Raw genomic sequence first — 20,721 nt, 5'->3', positions numbered from 1 at the left:
CAGTCAGTCTGAATAAGCCTTCTTCAGAAAGGGCAATATAAAAGTAACATACAAATACACTCCGAAATACACACTCTTAGTTTCTCTAAATCAGCAAGTACCCATTTGGAATGGCACACAGACACTTCCTACACCCTTAGGTGACTTAAATAGCTAGGACACTGTGGACATCAATATATCACTGTTGCATTTAGAGCAATACTTTGGAGCATGTCAAAGAAAAGGGTTATAGAATAAAACAAGAGATCACACAATTATTCTGAAGCAGGCAAGTACTTTTGAACCCCCAATGCAAAATAAGTTAACCCCTTCCTGGAAGGAAAGGTGAAACACAACGTGAGAGGACAGAAGAGTTATTCAGGGAGCCTAGGCCAGCCAATGTCAATTGGGCAAACGTCTTGGTCAGCTGAAACATGTCTTGTAGGTGAATAAAAGTCTTGCCCAATGTTTTAGAAGCCTTCTAGAAAAAGTAGAATCAATGTAGGGACACAAGCTGTCTAGACTTGTGAGGTAGAGAAGCTGAAAGCAACTCTACAGAGCAACCAAGACAAGTCTCAACTGAGAACAAGTAAGGCTACACAACAAGAGGTAAGTTCTCTTAGACTACCTTAGCTCCTCGCCTCCCAGCAAATAGCAGCATGCGGGCTCATGGATACCACTCTGGACTTTCCTCGCATCTGGGCTCCAGCACTCTGTTGAGGTGGCTCAGGCTTGGTCAGTTCCGCTTACTTGGAGTCCGGGGGATCTTGCAGCAGCTCGGGTCCATCTTTAAAATGATTGTCATGAGCACTACTCCCGAGGAGCCAGGACTGGCCCAGCGCCCCCGGAAGCAGACCCTTCTTCCACATCTCTGGACCCAGCAGACCCCTAGAGGGGCCCTTTGGACCGTGTCTTGGCGCCTTTGGCGCCAGGCTCATAAAGGACTTCAGTCCCGGCGCCATAGGCGCCGGGCTCATATTGATAAACTGTGTAATAATGCTTGGGTGGACTTACCTGAGGCAGACCATGATGCATACTTACCCAGAACAATCCAGTCTGGCTGAAGTCCCCAGCTATCAGGGCTGGGAGGAACTATTTCCTCTATTCAGGAACTCTTTTCTTACCTGGGTGGGGCCGGTGGAAGAACACACACCTGAAGCACTTCTCTGCTATTTAAACCACGCCCGATGGAATACACGTGCTTCGCGTTATTCTGCATCAGCAGCAGGACGCTCACCGAGTCGGCTCCTGCATCCTGGCTCCTGACACGCCCGCCAGCACCCGGAACACCTGCAAACAGACAAGAAAAGAGAAGGCGAGCATTACAAATTATACTTACCGGAATCCTGCCTCAGCAATCCTACCTCCGACGAGCCTGCAAAGGAAAGGTACAAGATTAGCAGCGCTCTCAAACGCTCGCAGCCGCGCCGGCTTGCCTTACCCATCCGTGGCCTCGCCGAACTCCACCGCGGCCACGACGCCGGCAGTATCTCGGCACCTGAAAAACAGAAAAAGACAGTCATTAGAGGTGCCCGCTCTAAAGCGGCCACATTTCTTCCACTTACTTACGTGCCTCATCACGCGCGACAGCGGCTGTGTCGCCGGCAGCATCTCGGCACCTGTAAGCAGAAAAAGACAATCATTAGAAGTAAGCAGTCGCTTTTCTTTCACTTACCTTCCTCCACCGCGGCCACGACGCCAGCTACATCCCAGCACCGGCATAAGAGGAATACATGGTGAGCACTAACTAAGCACGGAGAACAAATACTCACCCAGAGACTTACCTGCTTTAGGTTTCTGGGCCCCGGCTCCTGTGGAGAAAAGACACTCATACTTACGGCTACCGCAGGAGAGACGAAAGGACACAGTGTCCGCAACTATTTCCGATCCAGTGACGTAACTGGACTCTACGCACCCCTGCACCTGAAGCAGGATGGAGAGCTCATCTTTACAATACCTAAGGTGAGAGCTCGCAGAAACCAAGTTGGGGGTCAAGAAGAGTGAGAAACGGGAGATTGGTGGGAACACATATCCACCCCAGCTGGTAATCAATCCCTTTTCTTCCACCTGCAGAAAACTTACTCTACAAGCTAGGCAATCCAAATTCAGAGGCCCCGTCCAGAGCATCTTCCGGGCCCTGCGCCTCACGATAGAAGAAACGGTAGCAGTCCAGTTCGGGTCTCTGTGGGAATCAGGTGAGCGTTACAATGATGCACTCCAATCTGGGGTTCTTCTCCCTGGCACTTCAGTTCCTGGGGCAGCGAGGGAGTACAGCCAGCTCCGAGAGGATGTCCAGATGAGTTCACTTTGGATTTAATTGGTCCCACCAACTCAAGGGAAGAAGTCGTCCTTGCAGGACTTTCTAGTCGAAAAGAATTCAGAGCTTCAGCATAGCATCAGGGCTTCACTGGGCAAACCAACGGTCCAGGAGTTATAGCAGGCGTCTCTTCCAAGTTCTTCTTCGGATTCCTTTGTCGAGTGGTCAACTCTGCCTTCCAAGCCAAAAAGCCTTGCCTTTTATGCAGGTTTCTCCCATTCATTCCAGCCTAGCTGTCAATCACACAGCAGGGTGGCTGTCCTTGCCGGACAGCCAGCCGGCCAATCACCTTTGGGTGCATTCCTGTAACCAAGTGGATTAAGTACAGGGAGTTTCGGGCATCTCCCTCACTTCCTGCCCCTGTCAGACATACTGGAGCCAGAGGCGGGCTTCACTCATGAATCCCGCCAACGACAAAACGAAACCAAGGTTTGGCACGCAGAGTAAATCTCAAGAAGGACCTTTCCAGCAAGAAATGGTGAAAAAAGACGACTGGGGCCATTTTGATAAAAATGGGCACCGATGAGTGCTTTATCAAGGCTGCAATTGCTGCAGTAAAAACACACAATGGTCGTAAAAAGTAAACCACTTCCACCAGACATTAATTGAAGAAAGGGTAACATAAAATTGTCACATAAGAAACTAGTGTGTGCTGGGTCTAGAAAGTTACAAAATTTAAATAAAGTCAATTTCACTTCACTGCTCTTGGAAACAGTAGTTTATCCAAGAGAAGGTATCAAAACCTTTTGGAAATCTGAAAGACTTCCCTGTGCCACTGCACTGAAGGTGCTGTGTGACACAATCTAAAGATGATGCCTATGGAGCTTGTCAGACTCCACAACCAAAAGAAGCACAGAGTTCAAATTTTAGACTCCACAACCAAAAGAAGCACAGAGTTCGAATACATGCGAGGGTGGGAAACAGGTCTCACTCTCTCCAGGTTAAGAATTAGAAAGTCCTAGAGTTCAGCAAAAGTGCTGGGGGTGTCTAAGGTAGAGAGGAATTAGCACATTCCTGAGAATTCTCCCTAACATCGCATGTACCTGAATTCATTTCTATAGTGAAACCTGACTCTTGTAACATTCAGACCAATAATTTAGTAGTTGTAGAAGTTGCTGAAGTCACAAGAAGAACAAGCATTACTCAAGCCAGCAGACAGATCCTTTCTAAGGTGAAACCAGTCCAATTAAGATCTAAACACTGATGTTTTGAAGTTGTTGAGGCTGTTATAAACCCAGAGTCCTTTGATACAAGGTTGACAGGGCTATCCAAGGATGGAAGAGTGGCAATACAGCTTTGGGGTAACAACTGGAAACAAGAAGGTGTGCATGGGAAAGCTGGGGAAGGGAGCTGGGTGCTTGTTAAAAAAAGAACTGGTCAACAATCTGTAAAGCTGAGACTGTTGAAGCTGAGAGAAAGAAGCAGTCTAGAAACCAAGACCGATTTCTGTGGTAGCTGTAAGACGGACAGAAGAGTCAAGGAAGCTGCCCTTTCTTACGGCATAGGAAAGAAGAGTGCCTTGCCTACCTGTAGAGGTCTAAGAGTCTTGTCTAAGTTGCCTAATACATTTTCAAAGTATCAAGTTACAGCAGAAGCCGTAGAACTGTGGTTGTCTATAATTTTGTCAGAACACTTTTATTTGAGTTGCCAAGGAGAAAGCAATCACTTTAGAAAAAGCATCCTGACAAGTTATATTAAAGACGCTGCAGAGGTTATAAAACAAGAATGTTGTTAAAGCCGAAGTGGTACTTTTGTTTTTAACTTAATCCAATCTATCCTGAAAGGAGGTTATCCAGGATTACCTTTGGTGCTGTTTTCTTTGTCTTTGTGGAACTTGGAAAGGGAACTATTCAACAAACGAAGAAGGAATTTTTAACAGTGGATTGTTTGATTGAGTGAAATTGTGTTTCTTTGGAACTTTTCAAGAACTGATTTAAGACCATTTTTCCTTTGGAGAAATTGACTTTGGACATTCCTGGGAACGAGATCTACCCAGGACACGTAGAAGTCATCCAAGACACTGGTTCTTTGGTCATCTTCATTTATGTTTTGTTTTTACTGTTTTGTTGTTTAGTGTGAGGGCCAGTTTTGTGTATGCTAGGAGATTTTCCCATAGATCCTAGGCTAGGTAGGAAATTCCCTGGTAGAGTAGGCTTAGTTAGGTTTTCTTTTAATTTTCTGTTAAAAATAAAATGCCAAATACTAAGAAAACTACAAGCAGTTGTCTGCCTCACATTACTGACCCCTCACAGATGGGCAGAGGTGAAAAGGAGGAAGAAGCATGATTTGCGAGCGATTAGAAAGGAATGACGAGATCCATTTTAGAGCTGAGTCTCTGATGCCTAGTGTGTAGAGCCTGTCCATGAGTATTGTGTGGTCAATGGTATCAAAGGCAGCAGATGGATCGAGGAGGATTAGTGCAGCAAATATTTCTGAGTCGGCTGTTCTTTTCAGATGGACACAAGAGGATTCGGTTCCTCAAAGGGATCTGAAGCCTGATTGGGCTGGGCCAAGGAGGGGCCTGTTGCCTTCTGTGAATAAGGCAGAGTTGCTTGTAAGCAGCGCAGTCTCAGAGTCTGGCAATGATGCAGGCGTTAGAGATAGGGCAGTAGTTTGAAGGATGGAGGGGGTCGAGAGAAGGTTTTTTGAGAAGGGCTTGACATAAGAGGTTTTGAAGGCCTTTGGGAAGATACCAGACGAGAGAGAGTTGTTACTAATGGACCGAGCAATGTTGCCTGCACAGGTTGCAGTTAGGATGCTTTTAAGAAGTGAAGCTGGTCAGGAATATCCAGGGCAGCCAGACAGCTGGCTTAGAGCTAGCAGTTTGAGGAATTCAGGGTGGGAAATAGGTGTGAACAAGGAGAGGCCCGGCCGAATGGGCAGGGGAGGGCTAGGACTGGGTCAAGGGTGCGAGGAAGGGGGAGCAAGGGGTTATCAAAGCTAGTTTGGCGAGGATTGAGCATTGTCAATCAATAGCGATGTTGTGGAAGTGGTCAGATAGTGTGTTGCAGAAAGATTGGGAGTGTGGTGAGGGAGGAGGTAAGAAGCCCAGAGTCTTGAATTCAGCGATGATATTGTGGAGTTTCTTGCTCGAGTAATTGGAGGTGGAGATTCGGTTTCCACAGATGTTTTCTTTGGGCTTTTATGATTTCGGTCAGATAGGCCCTATTCAATCTTGCAAAGGCGGTTTTGTTTTGAGGTGTGGGGTTGGTCCTCCAGGTTCGCTCTAGGCGATGCTTGAGGGTTTTAAGGGACGGTGTGTACCACTTCGGGTTGGGGCGTGATCTCTGGGAGGTGCGTCTAGTTGGAGTGAGGCGGATCAGGGTGCTGAAGAGCCAAAGATCGAACAGGTCGATGGAGGGGTCTCCTTCCTGGAGTAGAATATCTGGAAGTGTGTTTAGAAGGGAATTTACCTGATCAGGGTTTATGATGACTTTATTTCAGAGAGGGACAGGTGGGGCAGGAGGGTGGGCATGAGGATGAGGAGTTGGAAGGCGGGAAGGGAGAAGTGAAGAGAGACAAGACAGGGTCGGAGTGGGAGGAAAGGGCTGGGCTAATAAAGAGGGGTGCTAGAGTGGGATCTTAGGCAGAGCTCAGGAGAAGACTGCGAGTGTGAGGTCCTATGGTGCATGGGACCCATGCGTTTAGGGGGCTGTTTAGGGGGCAAAGGGTTGTGTGGGAAGGAATGTTGAAAGTGGTGTGCTGGCCAGAGCAGCCTTTGCTGCGCTTAGGGAGGGTAAGCGTGAGTTGAGGAAACTTTGGGTTGGTATGGGAGGGGGTTGGGTTGAGAAAGGAGGAAGGGGGCCGACACTGAATGTCTGGGTGTGTAAGGGAGGGGGTTCAGTGTGATTATGGACTGGGGCAGTAGATAGTGCTGCTGTTCTGGACAGTAGAGCGTCAGTGTGCAACCCTATTCCTGGTATTCCTGGATGTGTAAGGGACACAGGGGCAGTGGGTGTTAGAGGATGTGAGGTAAGGGGGGGGTGGGTGTGGAAAGGAAATTGGTTGGTAAGGGAGAGGGGAGTGCGAGAAAGAGGGGGGGTGACAGTGGAAGGGGCAGTCGGTGGCGGGGAGTGTCATTGGCTAGGTTTTTGGAATGCCAGCGTGCTGCTCTGAACTTGGCAGAGTGAGGCATGGCAACAAGGGTGTGACCTGAATGATTGGTAGTTGGATACGATCGAGTAGAGTTAGGGAGGAGTGGCACTGCTGTGAGAAACTGAGGAGTCTGAGGGATGCAAACTAGAATCCGTATGGGCCGTGCCTGAGATGTCTAGATTCAATACATAAACTGTGTCCAAATTCAAAACATCAGCAGAGTGAGAGAATGCCTAGATTCAAAAAATAGAAGTGCAATGAAATACCTAGATTTAAAACATTAACAGTGCGACAACATTTCTAGTATCAAAACATCAGCAGAGTAAGAGAATGCCTAGATTTAAAGCATCAACAGTGCTGCAAAATGCCCAGATTTAAAACATTAACCGTGTAGCGAATTGTCCATTTCCAAAACATCAGCAGAGTGAGAGAATGCCTAGATTCAAAACATTAACGGTAAAATTGACGAGGAGGGGTTGAGAGAGGTACAAAGGCGGCCTATGTTCATGAAGTGCAGAGAGTAGGTCTACGAAGTGCCAAGGAAGTGTACCGTGCAGAGGCAATTGACAATATGTATATTGGAGTACAAAAGTAAGTGGAGTGTTTTAGGAGTAATCAAAGTGACGGGTTTTAATTGAGCAGAGTAATGGCTTTGCTAACCAACCGTGCCACCTTACCTGGAGTTGTTTCAGTAGGTTTCTCAATTGGGCATCCACATGTGAACAGGGACAGACAGGGAAGGGAGCTGCTCCAGACGGAGCTGCCCTTTGCCTCTGGCTCTTCGCCGGCTTGCCCAGGCAAGGCTGCCCTAGGAGGGCTTCTGAAGAAGGCCGACTCTGGTCACATGGGAAGATCCACAAACCTATCGGCAACGGGACGGAGGGTAGTGGGAGTGCGATTGGGCGGGGAGGTTGAGGGTGGAAGGAGAAAGGGAACAGAAGGGAAGTGGGCGAGTTAAACTTTTAAAAGGCTTGATACCAGACAAAATTAAGCAAAAGTGACCAGAGTCTCACCCTTGATGGCGCCAATCACTGGATGGCGCGCAAGTGGCTGTTGCATCAACCTACAGTCTGGAATAAAGACCACATCAAAGACAGAAAGCAAAGATCAAAACCAACTACTAGTACAAGGTCAAGAACGAACCAAGTAACAAGACAAGGACATTGTGAAAGAAGTCTGCCAAAAAATTAGAAAAACCCAGTGCTTACTTGAGACACACTGTCCTTCGCAGATACCTAGAATACTGAAATCTAGAAATGCGACCGGAATCTCAATATTATACCTTAATCCCCCAACAGATATTTGGCTTTGTTGCTCCTTGCCCTTGCACCGTTTTGTTTAGGTTAGATGTGCAGCCTTTTGATTTGTACCCCTTTTCTTTGGGCATTCATCCCAACTGTGCCCTGAAACTGTAGCCTGGAAAGTAGGTACACAACTATAAAGATAGGCAATAGTTCAAACCTTTCTTTAACTACAAAGAGACTCCAATGGTTAAAAGCACCAACTTTTTGTTGACAGTAGAAACCCTGTATGAAAATTCCCTTTTCAGTGAATACTAAAAGACAGCGTAAATAGGCCCATCCTTTTTTTGCTAAATTCCACTTATCCCTTCCTTTTTGAATCTCAGAATAAAACTATGCAGATCAAACAATTTGTGTTTGCAGTGCTCTTCTTCCTCATGGAATTACTCGCCATGGAAGTATGTTGATGCATTAAGCTGATTAATGGGATGTGGAGATGTTGAGTACCTCTAGTTTTGGACTTATGACATGTCTTTGGGATCCTGAGTTTAAGACCTAAGGCCCCATGATCAAGCACCAGGACAACATTTACAGTACAATACCTCATTGACTTCATTCTGAAGGTTGTCCCTTAAAGCAAGAACACAAGCAACAAAATAAATGCCACATCAGGTCACGCACCCGATGTTACCACATAGATTAACCAAAAGGCTAATTTCTGTATCCCCACCACATTGTACCTGCATTTCGATTGCTCATCACGACTTTGTATCGCCACTGGGCTTCAGATAGGATTTTGGAAAACTGGAGTACACGACTAGCAAAAGTCTCTTTGCTGATAGAGCAACTGAGGCACTCGAGTAGCTGCAGCTGCTCACAGGGCCCATCGCTTGAATCCCATGGAGTGCAATTTTTTACTTCATCCAGGTGATTCATCAGCATCTGAAGGAAGATTTCGGTGGCCATTTCATCCAATAAAAACCCAGTTGCATCACTTGTAAAGTGCTTCAAATTTAGATGGCTCAAACTTTGGGATTGGCAGTACTCTGTAGGTTTTATGATTTCAGGCACAGTGCTGTTTTCCTGAGATCCAGTCTGTAATACTGTAGTGTTCATTTTATTGTCTGGCAGACCTGAAAGCAAAGGGCTTTCCAGCAGTGGTGAATGTGCCCGAGAGTCTCCCTTGTCGACACTGCTGTCCAAGCTCTTTAAATCATCACTTCTTCTATCAAGGTCCTTATCGTCCTCATCAAAAGCATAATCCTCAGGTAGAGTAGCCTCTGTACAGAGATCACTGTAGGAAACGAAGATCAAAGAAAACATGTTCTCCAAAAGCTCCAGGCGCAATGGGGCTGGAACAGCACGTAAATAATGTTGGCACTTGGTTAAATATTGCTTGAAGAGAGCTGAATGATAATCTGTATCATGGTGAAAAGATTAAACACCCAATCAATAACCACAAATGCATTTCTTCACATTACATTTCTTGTTCAATAAATTCAGTCTAAGAAGATTAATACTACTATGAAATGTAAAAATGTCTCTATACGGGTAGACAAACTCTGCAAGGCCTCTGTTACAGAATGGTGTGTGCATATTTAACTGAGTTCAGTAAAAAGGTAGAGTGAAAGTAATGGCAAGATCGCTCATTTTTGAGCCATGATGACTCAAGCGTTCCACAAAAGTTATCAATATATGAAACATTTTTTAGATCATACGTAAAGCGTCAAACATTTCTTAATGCTCCACTTTTAGTGACCCCCGAATAGCAACCGCCACATATTTTGCTTTTGAAGTATAAGTCGGCATTAGAGTGTTTCAACCAACGATTTGGATCAGCTAGGAATGTGTTCGAATGCATATTCTGAGGATACATTAAAAGAACAAAAAAATAAATGTCCGGCTCTCAATGGAGCACTGCCAGGGATCAGCTCAGGTCAGCAGCAGCAGCATCTTTTTAAGTTTTAAATTGGATTGCTCTCTAGATCCATTTAAATAAGTCTTTGGATAAAATTACTTTGCTGGTTCTGGCTCCATCATAATAAAAGGTTGCACAAATATTTCATCCTTCCGACTGGACCCAAAGTGGTCTCATCACATATTTTTAAGATGGCAGGGGAATCATAGGCATAGCTGCACATGTCTTCGCATTACGATCTGCTTATGCATCTGGAGCTTGTATGACAAGGAAGTGGCACAGTACTGACAATATGGTTTACAGAAAGAGACCAAGCCATCATCAACTTGCTGCCTACATACAGTTAACCAGTGCTCCAGATAATATTTTAAAGAGGGAGTATGTTACTCCCCATTTTTTTAAGTTCGGAGTAAAATATTTTTTTAGGGAGTAAAAAGGAAGAGGCCATTAAAAATGGGAGTATTTTATAAGTGAGTCAAAATATGTTTTAACTGTAAAACAAACTTGTTTTGTAATACATATATTTTTTTGCACCAAGTTATTCATGTACATTAATAGATGCTTTTTTACCTTTTCGGGGCAGGCAGTAATAATGAAAGTATCTTCCTGTGGTACTACATGTACTACTCGCCCAAACATATCCATGGAAGTGTGTGTATGAAGGCAAGGGGACAAGTTGCTGTTTGTCTGTTTCCTATTTGTTGTTGGGATAATTTGTTCTCCCTGTTTTTATTTTTAAGGAGTACAAGTGGGTAATACACCCCTTATCTGTAGGGCTGTAGTTAACAAACATACATTGAAACCAATGGTCCCAGTGTGTTGCTACAAAATCGTTGTATGGGGCATTTTATAAAAGACAAACAATTGTATGGTCAGAAATTGACTGTCTATCCCTAAACCACATTTTAGAATGTATACTAGTTCCATTGTCGAACAGATATGCTGGGAAAGGAAAAATGCTGTGTTTTCAAAGCAGTTGAATTAGGAGTGATATGGGTTTGGAGTGTCACATGCGCTCGGCAAGGTTAGATGCCCATCATTGCCCGAAGCAAACCCCAATTCATAAAAGCAAGCAAAGGTGATAGGCTTGGGGACACTACCTTGACAATTATCCTGGTCTTTTCCCGATTCTGCATGAACTTCAGAAATCCTCGAAGGCTCACTCAATATGTTGTTCACACACTCATTGCAGAGGGAATGCTTATGAGCGTTCAAGCACAGTGCATATATAGCATATTTCATGGCACAAAACGCTTCAAAAAGTATCACGTTTCGCTGCTGAACAAGATTGTTCACTGCACTCTTGGAAAATGGACCTAGGCAAATGAAAAAGCACTTGTCAAAGAAATACAGAAAGAACAATGATATGAACAAGTTACATAAAAAAAACTTTGGAAAACATAAGTAGGCACCTGAAAATGCGGCACTGGATAAGGGACTTGCAAACACTCTGTAGCATGCAGGGTTTTTTTTTTACCAAGAAATAATGCAGCCAATGATAAAGGAAGACGACAACAACAAGCTACCCCTGCTACAAAAACCCTGATCAAGAGTAAGAATCTGCTGCATTTAAATACATTATTTAAAAAAAGCAAAGATCCTATTTTGTGGATCACAATAAGGCAAGAAACATGCAGATTATAAGAAATAACTACCTGGGCACTCCCAAAAAGATGTTGGTTGTCCCGCATCACACCTCCTGTAGCATCACACACACAGAAGCAATAGACTAAACACACCAACAGGGTAATTCATAGAAAATCGCACAAAAGTGGCGCACGCGGCTGGCGCACAGTGTCCCCGTGCGAATGTCTGCGCCAGCTGCGTGCGCTAAAATCGATTTCCGCGCACAGCGTATTCATGGATTTTAGCCTCCAAAAGCAGCCGTGGCGCAGAGTGGCGCAGCGACCCTGCAGCAGCACCAGTTACGCCCCCAAGAACGCCCCCGCGCAAGGAAAAGCCATCAAAATCCCCAATCCAGTGCAAAGGGCCGCGTCAACCCTGGACCAGTTTACAGGACTGCCAAACAGCAAACGCCAAGCGGGGAGCGTGTATTACGGGTTTTGCGGTAACTTCCACCCGCAAAGGGCCTGTGCGAGTGGGGTACGTGTATAACTGTTGTTCGCAGGAAGTTTCGCACGCGAATGGGCTGGGTACGTGTATTTCAGGGGTGCGTGGGAAGTTTCACACACGATCAGCCTGGGTACGTGTATTTCAGGGGTGCGCGGGAAGTTTCACACGCGATTGGCCTGGGTACGTGTATTTCAGGGGGGCGCGGGTAGTTTCACACGTGAATGGGCTGGGTACGTGTATTTCAGGGGTGCGCGGGAAGTTCCACACACGAATGGGCTGGGTATGTGTATTTATGGGGTGTGCAGGAAGTTTCACACGCGATAGGCCCTGTGCGAGTGGGGTACGTGTATTTCGGGGGTGCAGGGGAGTCCTACATGTGAATTGGCAGTGTGGGTCCTCCCAGGTGTTCCCTCTACACCCTCCACGGCCCCTGCAGGCAGACCACACCACAGTGGACTACCCTGCACCCCTGGTCATGCAGTGCAGGGCACATGCCAGCTGGCCCCCACTCATGTCCCCCAGCACCCCCACCCCCCAGCAGTGCAGGGCACCTGCCTGCATGCCCCCACTCATGTCCCCTTGCACTCCCACCCACCAGCAGTACAGGGCACCTGCCAGCAGGCCCCCACTCATGTCCCCCAGCAGTGCAGGGCACCTGCCTGCAGGCCCCCACTCATGTCTCACTCATGTCCCCCCCCAACAAGAACAAGATTTATCTCATCATTCAGGCATGGATGGCCACACACGGGCTATGCCTGAATGATGACAAAACGGAACTCATCATACTGGGGAACACACAAAACATCAATAGATTAAAAGAAGAATACTCCTCCTTCGTCATAGACGGTAACACTATCAAGGTGGCAAAAGAGGTAAAAACATTAGGGTTTTACCTTGATTCCCACCTCTCCCTAACCAAACAGGTGAGCGCAATGGCATCCAGCACCGCATATACCTGCAAGCTGATTAGAGCCGCAAAACCATACCTATCCACTGCCAACTGCCTAACCCTTGCTCGAGCATTAGTGCTGTCGAAATTGGACTATTGCAACGCACTATATATAGGGGCCAATAAACATACGCTGCAAAAGATTCAAACACTACAGAACAATGCTCTTAGAGCTGCCTTAGGAATTCCAAGAAGGGAGCATATTTCAGAGGCTAGAAGACAACCCAACTGGCTCTCCACAGCGGACAAAATCAAACTCAAGACAGCTTCTCTAACTTTCAAAAGTATCAACCATCTAGCACCCAAATACCTAGTTGCTAGATTCAACAGAAAAATCTCCACTAGACCCACCAGAGAAGCATACTCTAACCAGTTAGTGATACCCCCATTTAAACTAAGTACGGCCGGAGGAAACATCTTCCCGGTCAAAGCTGCCCAGCTTTGGAACTCCCTCCGGCCTGGCCTGAGATCTACCCAATCCTACGCTCTCTTCAGATCTAACTGTATCAATTGGATCAAAGAAAATGACCGATAGTCCTGCCCTACACCAATATAACCACTGTTCTACAAACGTACTATGTACATAGTTATATACTCTCTATTTTCCTACTGCATATTTCCTGTATATATTATGTTATATGTATATATTATGCACAATGTATATTCTCCTTACTGTCCTGCATTATGTAACTTCTACGACGTATAACCACTACTTGTAAACATGCGTAACCTGTAAAGTTTAAAGTATCCTTGAACAACGCGCCCGGTTACCCTCGGGTCTGGCGCGCGCTATAAATAATAAACAAACAAACAAACAAACAAACATGTCAACATGACCCACAATCATGTCCCTCATGTCCACCAAAAGCCCACGGCACGCCACCCCTGCCAAAATTAACAACCAAGCATAACATACACCCCACATTGAAATGGCCATTACATGAAACAACCCAAATGGCATGTATGTACATCAGCACATGTCTGTCTCACACACACAATGGGTGCCAGTGAATGTGAACACCCACATCGTGACATGCATGAAACCAATGAGAGAATACCACACATTGAAGTACGGGAACAAATGTATTGAACAAAAAACGTGGTGAAAGAAAATCAAATAGCAAACAATGGACATAAGGAAAACAATGCAGAATGTCACATAATGATAAAAAAAGGAAATCAGAATCCAAAATATATGAAATAAAAAATCTCTAAAGTCTCCTTCCAACAAAGCAAATCCAAACAGAAATGAAAAAGTAAAATCCATTGCTCCATGGAAAAATCAAAAAAGAAAAAGCCGACAAATGCACACTCAACTATTTACAAGGATGAAATACTGGGTCCATGAGCCCAACTGTCCAAAGGAAACCTACAAAAAAGCCTACAGAATAAACAACTATATACAAAAATGTGGGGCATAGTCCATGCGCCCCAAAGGAAAGAAAAAAAGAAAGGAAACTTAACACTAATGAACTATATACAATGGCGGTGGGCAAGTCCAACGGCTCACTGGTTGATGTCATGGGCCAGGGCATCATCGAACTCCTGTTCAATGGCTTGGAGGCGGGCATGTTCACTGGCCCCGAGGTCTCGCAGGGATAATGCGGTGTCCAGCTCCAACTCCCTGCGAATACCCTCGAGGCACTCAGCCCGCCTCAGCGCCCTGCGCATGGAGTTCGCAGCCCTGACCATTGTGAGCCGTTCCTCCTCCGCCCGCCGCCGCTCCGCACCTATCTGCTGGCCCAACCGCTGCCACACGGAAGACACTCCCATTCCAGGGTTCTCCTGCCCTCCGGCCGATGCCTGCCCCTCTGATGTAGATGGCCCCGAGCCATGATGCCTCCCACGTCGAGCCTGCCGCTGCCTCCGACGCAACTGCCTCTGCCAGCACGACGGCATCCAGGCTGAGGGAATACACTGACGCTGTCATGCACGTGCCCTGCCCGATGATGCCAGCACATCCTCCATCTGCTGGGGTCCAGTTGCTGGTGTGTCCACCCCTGCTGGACCTCAGACTCCCGACTGTAGCAGGGATGGGAGCCCCACCGTGCTGGCTGCGTTGGTCGGGGCAGGTCCACAGGGAGCATCTGGGCCAGAAGACGGCATTGGAGAACGACTGGCGCATAGCCTCCACAGAGGAGGAGAGGGTCGCCAGAGTGGCCGACACATGCACGAAACCCCCGACCATGGTCGCTCCCAACTGGGCCACGTTGGCACGCTGCTCTTCGTGATGACGTGCGTGCTCCCCCCGGAAAGCACGCACGTCATCACGAATGACACCCGTGCGCAACGCGACACCAATCAGGATCTTCTCCATACGGCCAGGAGTCCCCTCGTCCGCAGGTAGAGGAGTGTCGGATGACATGGACATCCCCCCTACCTGCGGACGGGCCTGGGATGGGACATCCCTGCTGGTGCATGGTGGTGCAGTGTCAGGGACAGTGACATGCACAGGCCCCTCCACGGCGACCTGTGCTGCCTCCTGCCCCTGCCCCTGGACTGCACCACTTGCACCAGTGGTACCACCCCCACCAGGCCCCATGTGCAGCTCAGTAGCGGCCTCCTCCTCCTCTGTGGAAACCACCAACCTGCATGGCTCCACACAGTCTCCCGCCGTTGCAAGCCCCTGTGGGGGCTCACCCACCCCTTCCGCTGCAGCTGTGGGGGCATCCCCGCCACTTTGCTCCACAGCGCCGTCTCCGCCCTCTTCTTCACTTGCCGCTGTGTAGAGGGAGACATAGAACACAAGCATCAGGGTACTGTACAATGGTCCCCTAGACAGGAAGCAATAGCAGATGAGTGGCACTGTCAAACATCACTTCCATCATGTCCCTCCACAACACATGGGTCAGTGCAGGCAAAACACATGCAGTAACAGGCATGGCACATGCTGTGGACATTAGCATAAAGGTCCAAGGGACTCTTGAAACATACAATGTTGGTTTGAGACTCACATGCATCATGGGTCATGCCCATCACATGCACACACTTCACCCTAGTTTCATCCATCTGGCCTCGTACACCCCAGACACAGTGGATACAAGGATGACTAGGCTGCATCAGTGAATCTGAACATTGTCACAGACATGTGTCATGCATCCATGGCATTCACAAGTCACAGACACGCAGGTCAGACACACAGACATGGACACCATACATGTACATGGCATCAGCACCCATCCCTCACCCCCACCCTTGTCCAGGAACAGAGACTGGCATGCTCTCATGGGTCCATTCCACATAGAGCTCCCCATGTTGCATTTAAACACATGCACCAACCATGTGGTTCACACATTACTGGTCTCACATGCATGACCATGATGTCCCTGCACACACGCACGTGTACATGGCCTATGTCACACATACAGGCAAGTATCAGACAACCAGCACACTGCAACATGCCCTGTCTCACACAGCAATGCTTGGCCACTTACCGCTCAACTCCAGACGGGTCTGCCTCTCAAGGATCTGGGCGTGGAGCGCTGGGCGTACGCGTTCCAGGACCCTCAGCTGGATGGTACTCATGCGGCCCGGGCCCCCCTCCACGAGGTGCCGGGCATTTAAGAGGGTCCTGGAAGTCCTCCCAGCGCTTCTTGACTTGCTTGATGTTACGGGTTGCCACCCCCTCCGCGTTGATGGCAACCACAAAGTCGTCCCAGATCCTGTCCCGTCCTTCCTTGTTGGCGCGTGATGATCCGAAGAGGGCATCATAATGCCCCAGGACAAGCTCCACCAGGACACCAACTTCCTTCTGACTGAAGATGGTGGCCCTCTGACACTCTGGTTGGGGGTCGCCAGTGGTCTCAGATGGTGTTTGCCCCGACATGGCGACCCCCGAGGCAGGCGTGGGTGGGCAACTGGGTCCTGGGGCTGGGCTGTGGAGCGATGGTATACCAGTCGGGAGTCTTCTTTTCCAGCAGGGGTGGACACAACAACTGGACCCCTGCAGATGGCAGATGTGCAGGCACAAAATGGCACGGTACGATGGCAGCAGGCAGGCAGCAGCAGATGGCTCGTGGGAGGCTGCTCGGGGTTCTGGGGGGCAGTAATTCGGCCTTTTGGGCAGGAGCGTGGTCTTCCGTGTGTTTTCGCGTGGCCAGCTTGATAGGGAGTGATTTGGCACGTGAAATTCTTGCATGTCAGCGTGTAATTCGAGGAATGGCCCTTAGCGCGTAAGCGCGTCAGCAGGCATACGCGATTTCATTGGACCAAAGGCCCTCAGCGCGCAAGCGCGTCTGTGACGTTTCGCGCACGGGCCTGTACGTGCTTTTCATGGGGTGCGGTGTGTGTGTTTTGCAGGCGTTGGGGTTCACACAATATTACTTCACAGCAGGTGGGTGTTGGTTATGCGTTCTTCTACACGCAAGGCAGACGGTGAGTAGTACCCCGCTCGCCCAGGCCCAATCGCGTGTGAAACTTCACACGCACCCCTGAAATACACGTACCGAGACCAATCGCATGTCAAAATTCACGCGCACCCCTGAAATACACGTACCCAGACCAATCGCGTGTGAAAATTCACGCGCACCCCTGAAATACACGTACCCAGGCCAATCGCATGTGAAAATTCCCGCGAAACCCAGATTTACACGTATCACGCTCAACCAAGGCCTATCGCGTGTTAAACTTCACGCGAACCCCTGTAATACACGTGCCCCGCTCCCCCAGGGCAAATAGCGTGTAGGACTTCCCGCGCACCACCGAAATACACGCGCATGCTATTTTTCACACAGCGGGTGTCCGAGTTTGTCACGTACCCCTTTGCACGTCATTTGTCCTAGAGGCCCACAGTATGGGACATTCTACATAGCTGTATAGACCTGCTTTTTGTGGGGGCACATTTTGGCGCACATTTTTTTCATGCGCAGGGACGCGACCGCCTGCCTTCGTGTGGCGGACGTGTTTAGGCCTGTGCGCGTCTTTGCCCGTGTGCTGTTTTGCCCTATTCGATTCCATGAATATGTGTTGTAGGCGAGCGTGTGGGGGTTCCGCGACCTTGCCTCCTGTGCTTCCCCCTTGACGCCCACATTTTCACGAGTTGTTCCCCATTCCGCGTGTCACGCCCCGTGTTCCGCCTACTTTTGTTATGTGCGCCGCACTATGTGCGCTTTCACTGTGGCCTTAGCGCACGCGGTTAGATGACCTGTGCGCCGGCGTGCGACGCGCACTTTTTCAGCGCACATCCATGATTTTACTCGCGCACGGACTTCCATGAATAGATGTGCGCTGGTTTCCCTGCGATATTCGCACTTGCACTGCGATTTTCAGCCTTTCACTGCGAATCGCACGTTTTCGCCGATATTTTCAGCGCACATTAATTCCATAAATCGGCCTGCAAGTGTTTATGTATTGCCATTAGCAAGATATTTGTTATACTAAGATTAAAGAAATAGGACGCACCTTTTTATTTGAAATATATGGATTGCATATTCATGATGCATGTCAAAGGATCAAGGCATCACAAGGCTCATAACCATTGATTGGAATGATGATGGCCAACCCACAATGTTCTACCCAATATTCAATTCAAACATGCTTTCACATCTCATCATTCGCAGTAATTAACTTAAATGCGGTTCTCTGTGCCAAATGCTGAATTTGAAAAAAATTGTTCTGCTTAATGTGCAATTGATGTATTCCACAGTTTTATTTAATAATGTATTTTGATTAGATTTGTCAAAATAATATCTTTAAACACTTTAATTTGTACAAAACACTAAAGATGCAGCCATGCAAACACCCAAAAAATCAAGGCGAGCAATTCATAAGTGCAGAATTTCAACCAACTAGGAGCATAGCTGCATCCAAAAGCCATAGATTCAAGACATCTGTTCACAACTTAGTGTGGTATACTATTGAAAATATAAGCAATGCAGACCAGGAAATGAGTACAAATGTAACTGGTGCTACTCCACCCAAAGCCTCCAAATCTTCTCAGACTATGCAGTAAAACTCCAGTGGGGGAGAAACAGTCTTATCAAGCAGCCTCGCATTATCTATCCCTTCCTGTTAAAACATGATTTTTGGGAATTCTGTAGGTTTTTTAAAGGAACTAAACGACTTTGTGCTTTTTATCATCATCTTTTTTGGACCAAGTGCCTATTTCTGGTGGTCAGGTGGACTGCTACTGGAATCCCCCAGCCACTGTAAACCTTTTTAACTCACTTAAGAGTATAGGGTCCCATGGTTGCCAATAGGTCCTTGCGACAAGGGTAGTTCCTAAGCACCCCATTTTGGCCCTAGGGTGATTATATCATACTACATTGGCTTTAGGGAGAGGGCTGGGGCAACTATACTTTAGGTTTGCGTCACTAGTGGTGCAAACCAAGTTATTGCATTTCTAACCCAAAGTAACTTTTTTGGTAGTCATTACGGTACCAATGTATTTTTGTATGTCCTGCTCTCAGCCATTTTGTTTCAGGGGCTTCCTGTGCACTGGTAAACCAAGTGGTAGGCCTACAATAGCAGTTGCGCATAGGTGGGCTCTTTGTGAGCTCAGCCATGCACCCTCCATTGTTTGAACAGGTGTAGACCAGTTCTTGGTCTTGGATTGGCCATTTCACATTGTGTGTGGGATGAATGTCAGATTAAGGGGCCAACTACATTGGCTGGTCTCCCAACCCTTTGTTGCCCCCTTCCCTGGTTGGTGGGATGGCTTATGCCTCTCTCTTTGCTTCTGGTTTTAGAGTCCCTTAGGGGTCCCCATGATATGTGGTTGAGACTTCTTGCAGGTTGCTCTTAACATTTTCCGAATGAGTTCCATTGGAGCTCATCTTGCTGTGCTGCATCATCTCCTGGGGCTGCTGGTTCTCATCCCTGCTTCTGGAGCTCTTCTTTTCGGTATCCTCTAGTCTACCGTGGGGCACCTAATCCGCACCGGTGGGATAGATATGTGACTTACCTGTGTCTGGATATTTTTCATGCATCCAGTGAGTTTTACGACAAAGACTAGAAATTTAGAGTGCAGCTGTAATTGTATATGTATTCACTTCCGCTTCATGTGAGAAACCAGAAGGTGTCTCACCCACTAGTCCCCGGGGATCTGTCATCCAGGTGGCCAGGACACAGCCATCGCTTTTGGATCCAGTTCCTTGAGGTGGACCAGTGTGTGAGGATCACCCGGGCGTCCCCTTCCCTCTAACACCTTTACCCCATCCTACCAAGTAGGATATTTAGGAACTCTACCCCCACTCCTTTTACAACACAAACACTTTCACACGGACAGCCTGTGATAAGGGAAAGCAGACTAACACCCGAGTTGTTTATCTGACGTGTCCCAATACAATGGTCAGGCGAGGTCAGGCAATTACTGACGATCACACACACCTGACTTCCATTGAGCTTCCCCACATGGATAAAAGGCAGACACAAGAGCACACTCTGAGCGAGCAAGACACACAAGGAAACATCAGTTCAGAGATGGCAGTTTAACTAGAGAAGAAAGACGGCTAAAACAGAAGGGGATCGCAAGGAGGAAAATTCCTTTTTCTGAAACCTCAAGAATAGAAAGTGTAAGATCAGGCTGAAGAATCCTGCATTGTGTGTCAGAGGTACCCAGGGCCCTCCCGCGTCAATAATCAAGGCGGGTAGAAGTGCCAGCTGTCATGGTACTGTCCTTGGCTTCAAGAACAAAGCAGCGTCAATGAAATTAACACAGCCGGTCAGTTTGAGAGACTGATACAAGACCGGTCTGTGTTGAAGCTACGGTAGCAAGCAGCAACATTGTATGGTGAGCGCTGGAACAAGCATTGTTCAAATGCGTGCGATAAAGAACGCAAGTAAAGTTGAACTGCTGATGAGTGATTGAACTTTTGAAGCAAGATACAATACCCTTTACAGAGTAGTCAGGCACTGCATGGGTGCTCAGTCAAAAAGTCCCTGTAAGGTATCCAGCTGATAATTGGCAAAGTGAAAGTGAGAAAGAGAGCAAATCAAGATGAGAGCGAGTAATTGTGAATCGAAGTGGTCCTGCGACAGGTTGAGCAAAATCCTGCACACAGTCGAAAGTATTAGATTTCTGAAGTAAAGAAAGCTTGGCAAAGTAGAGAAAGTTGGTCTGAGCCCAGCGGAGGGAGACCAATTGAAAGCTTTGTGTTAAGGTGGGTCTCAGCCCGGCGGAGGGGGGCCTGGGTTGAATCAAAATCACCCA

General features: G+C 47.6%; 1 protein-coding gene across 2 annotated transcripts in view; it reads right to left on the bottom strand.

The window, feature by feature from the left end:
- Window positions 1-20,721, bottom strand: part of ZFYVE26 (zinc finger FYVE-type containing 26) — a 1,501,667-nt gene that overhangs the window by 1,249,945 nt on the left and 231,001 nt on the right. For both annotated transcript variants that reach the window (XM_069638726.1, XM_069638727.1), the window contains exons 9-10: window positions 10,651-10,866; window positions 8,373-9,050 (exon numbers count right to left, since the gene is read on the bottom strand). In XM_069638726.1, coding sequence (XP_069494827.1) covers window positions 8,373-9,050; window positions 10,651-10,866 — 894 coding nt within the window. The remainder of the gene's footprint in view (window positions 1-8,372; window positions 9,051-10,650; window positions 10,867-20,721) is intronic.

This window comes from Ambystoma mexicanum, chromosome 14, assembly GCF_040938575.1.
Source record: "Ambystoma mexicanum isolate Mex_15411 chromosome 14, UKY_AmexF1_1, whole genome shotgun sequence".
Lineage (NCBI taxonomy): Eukaryota > Metazoa > Chordata > Amphibia > Caudata > Ambystomatidae > Ambystoma > Ambystoma mexicanum.
Note: the sequence above shows the minus strand (reverse complement) of the source record. Positions and strands in the feature narration are given on the sequence as shown.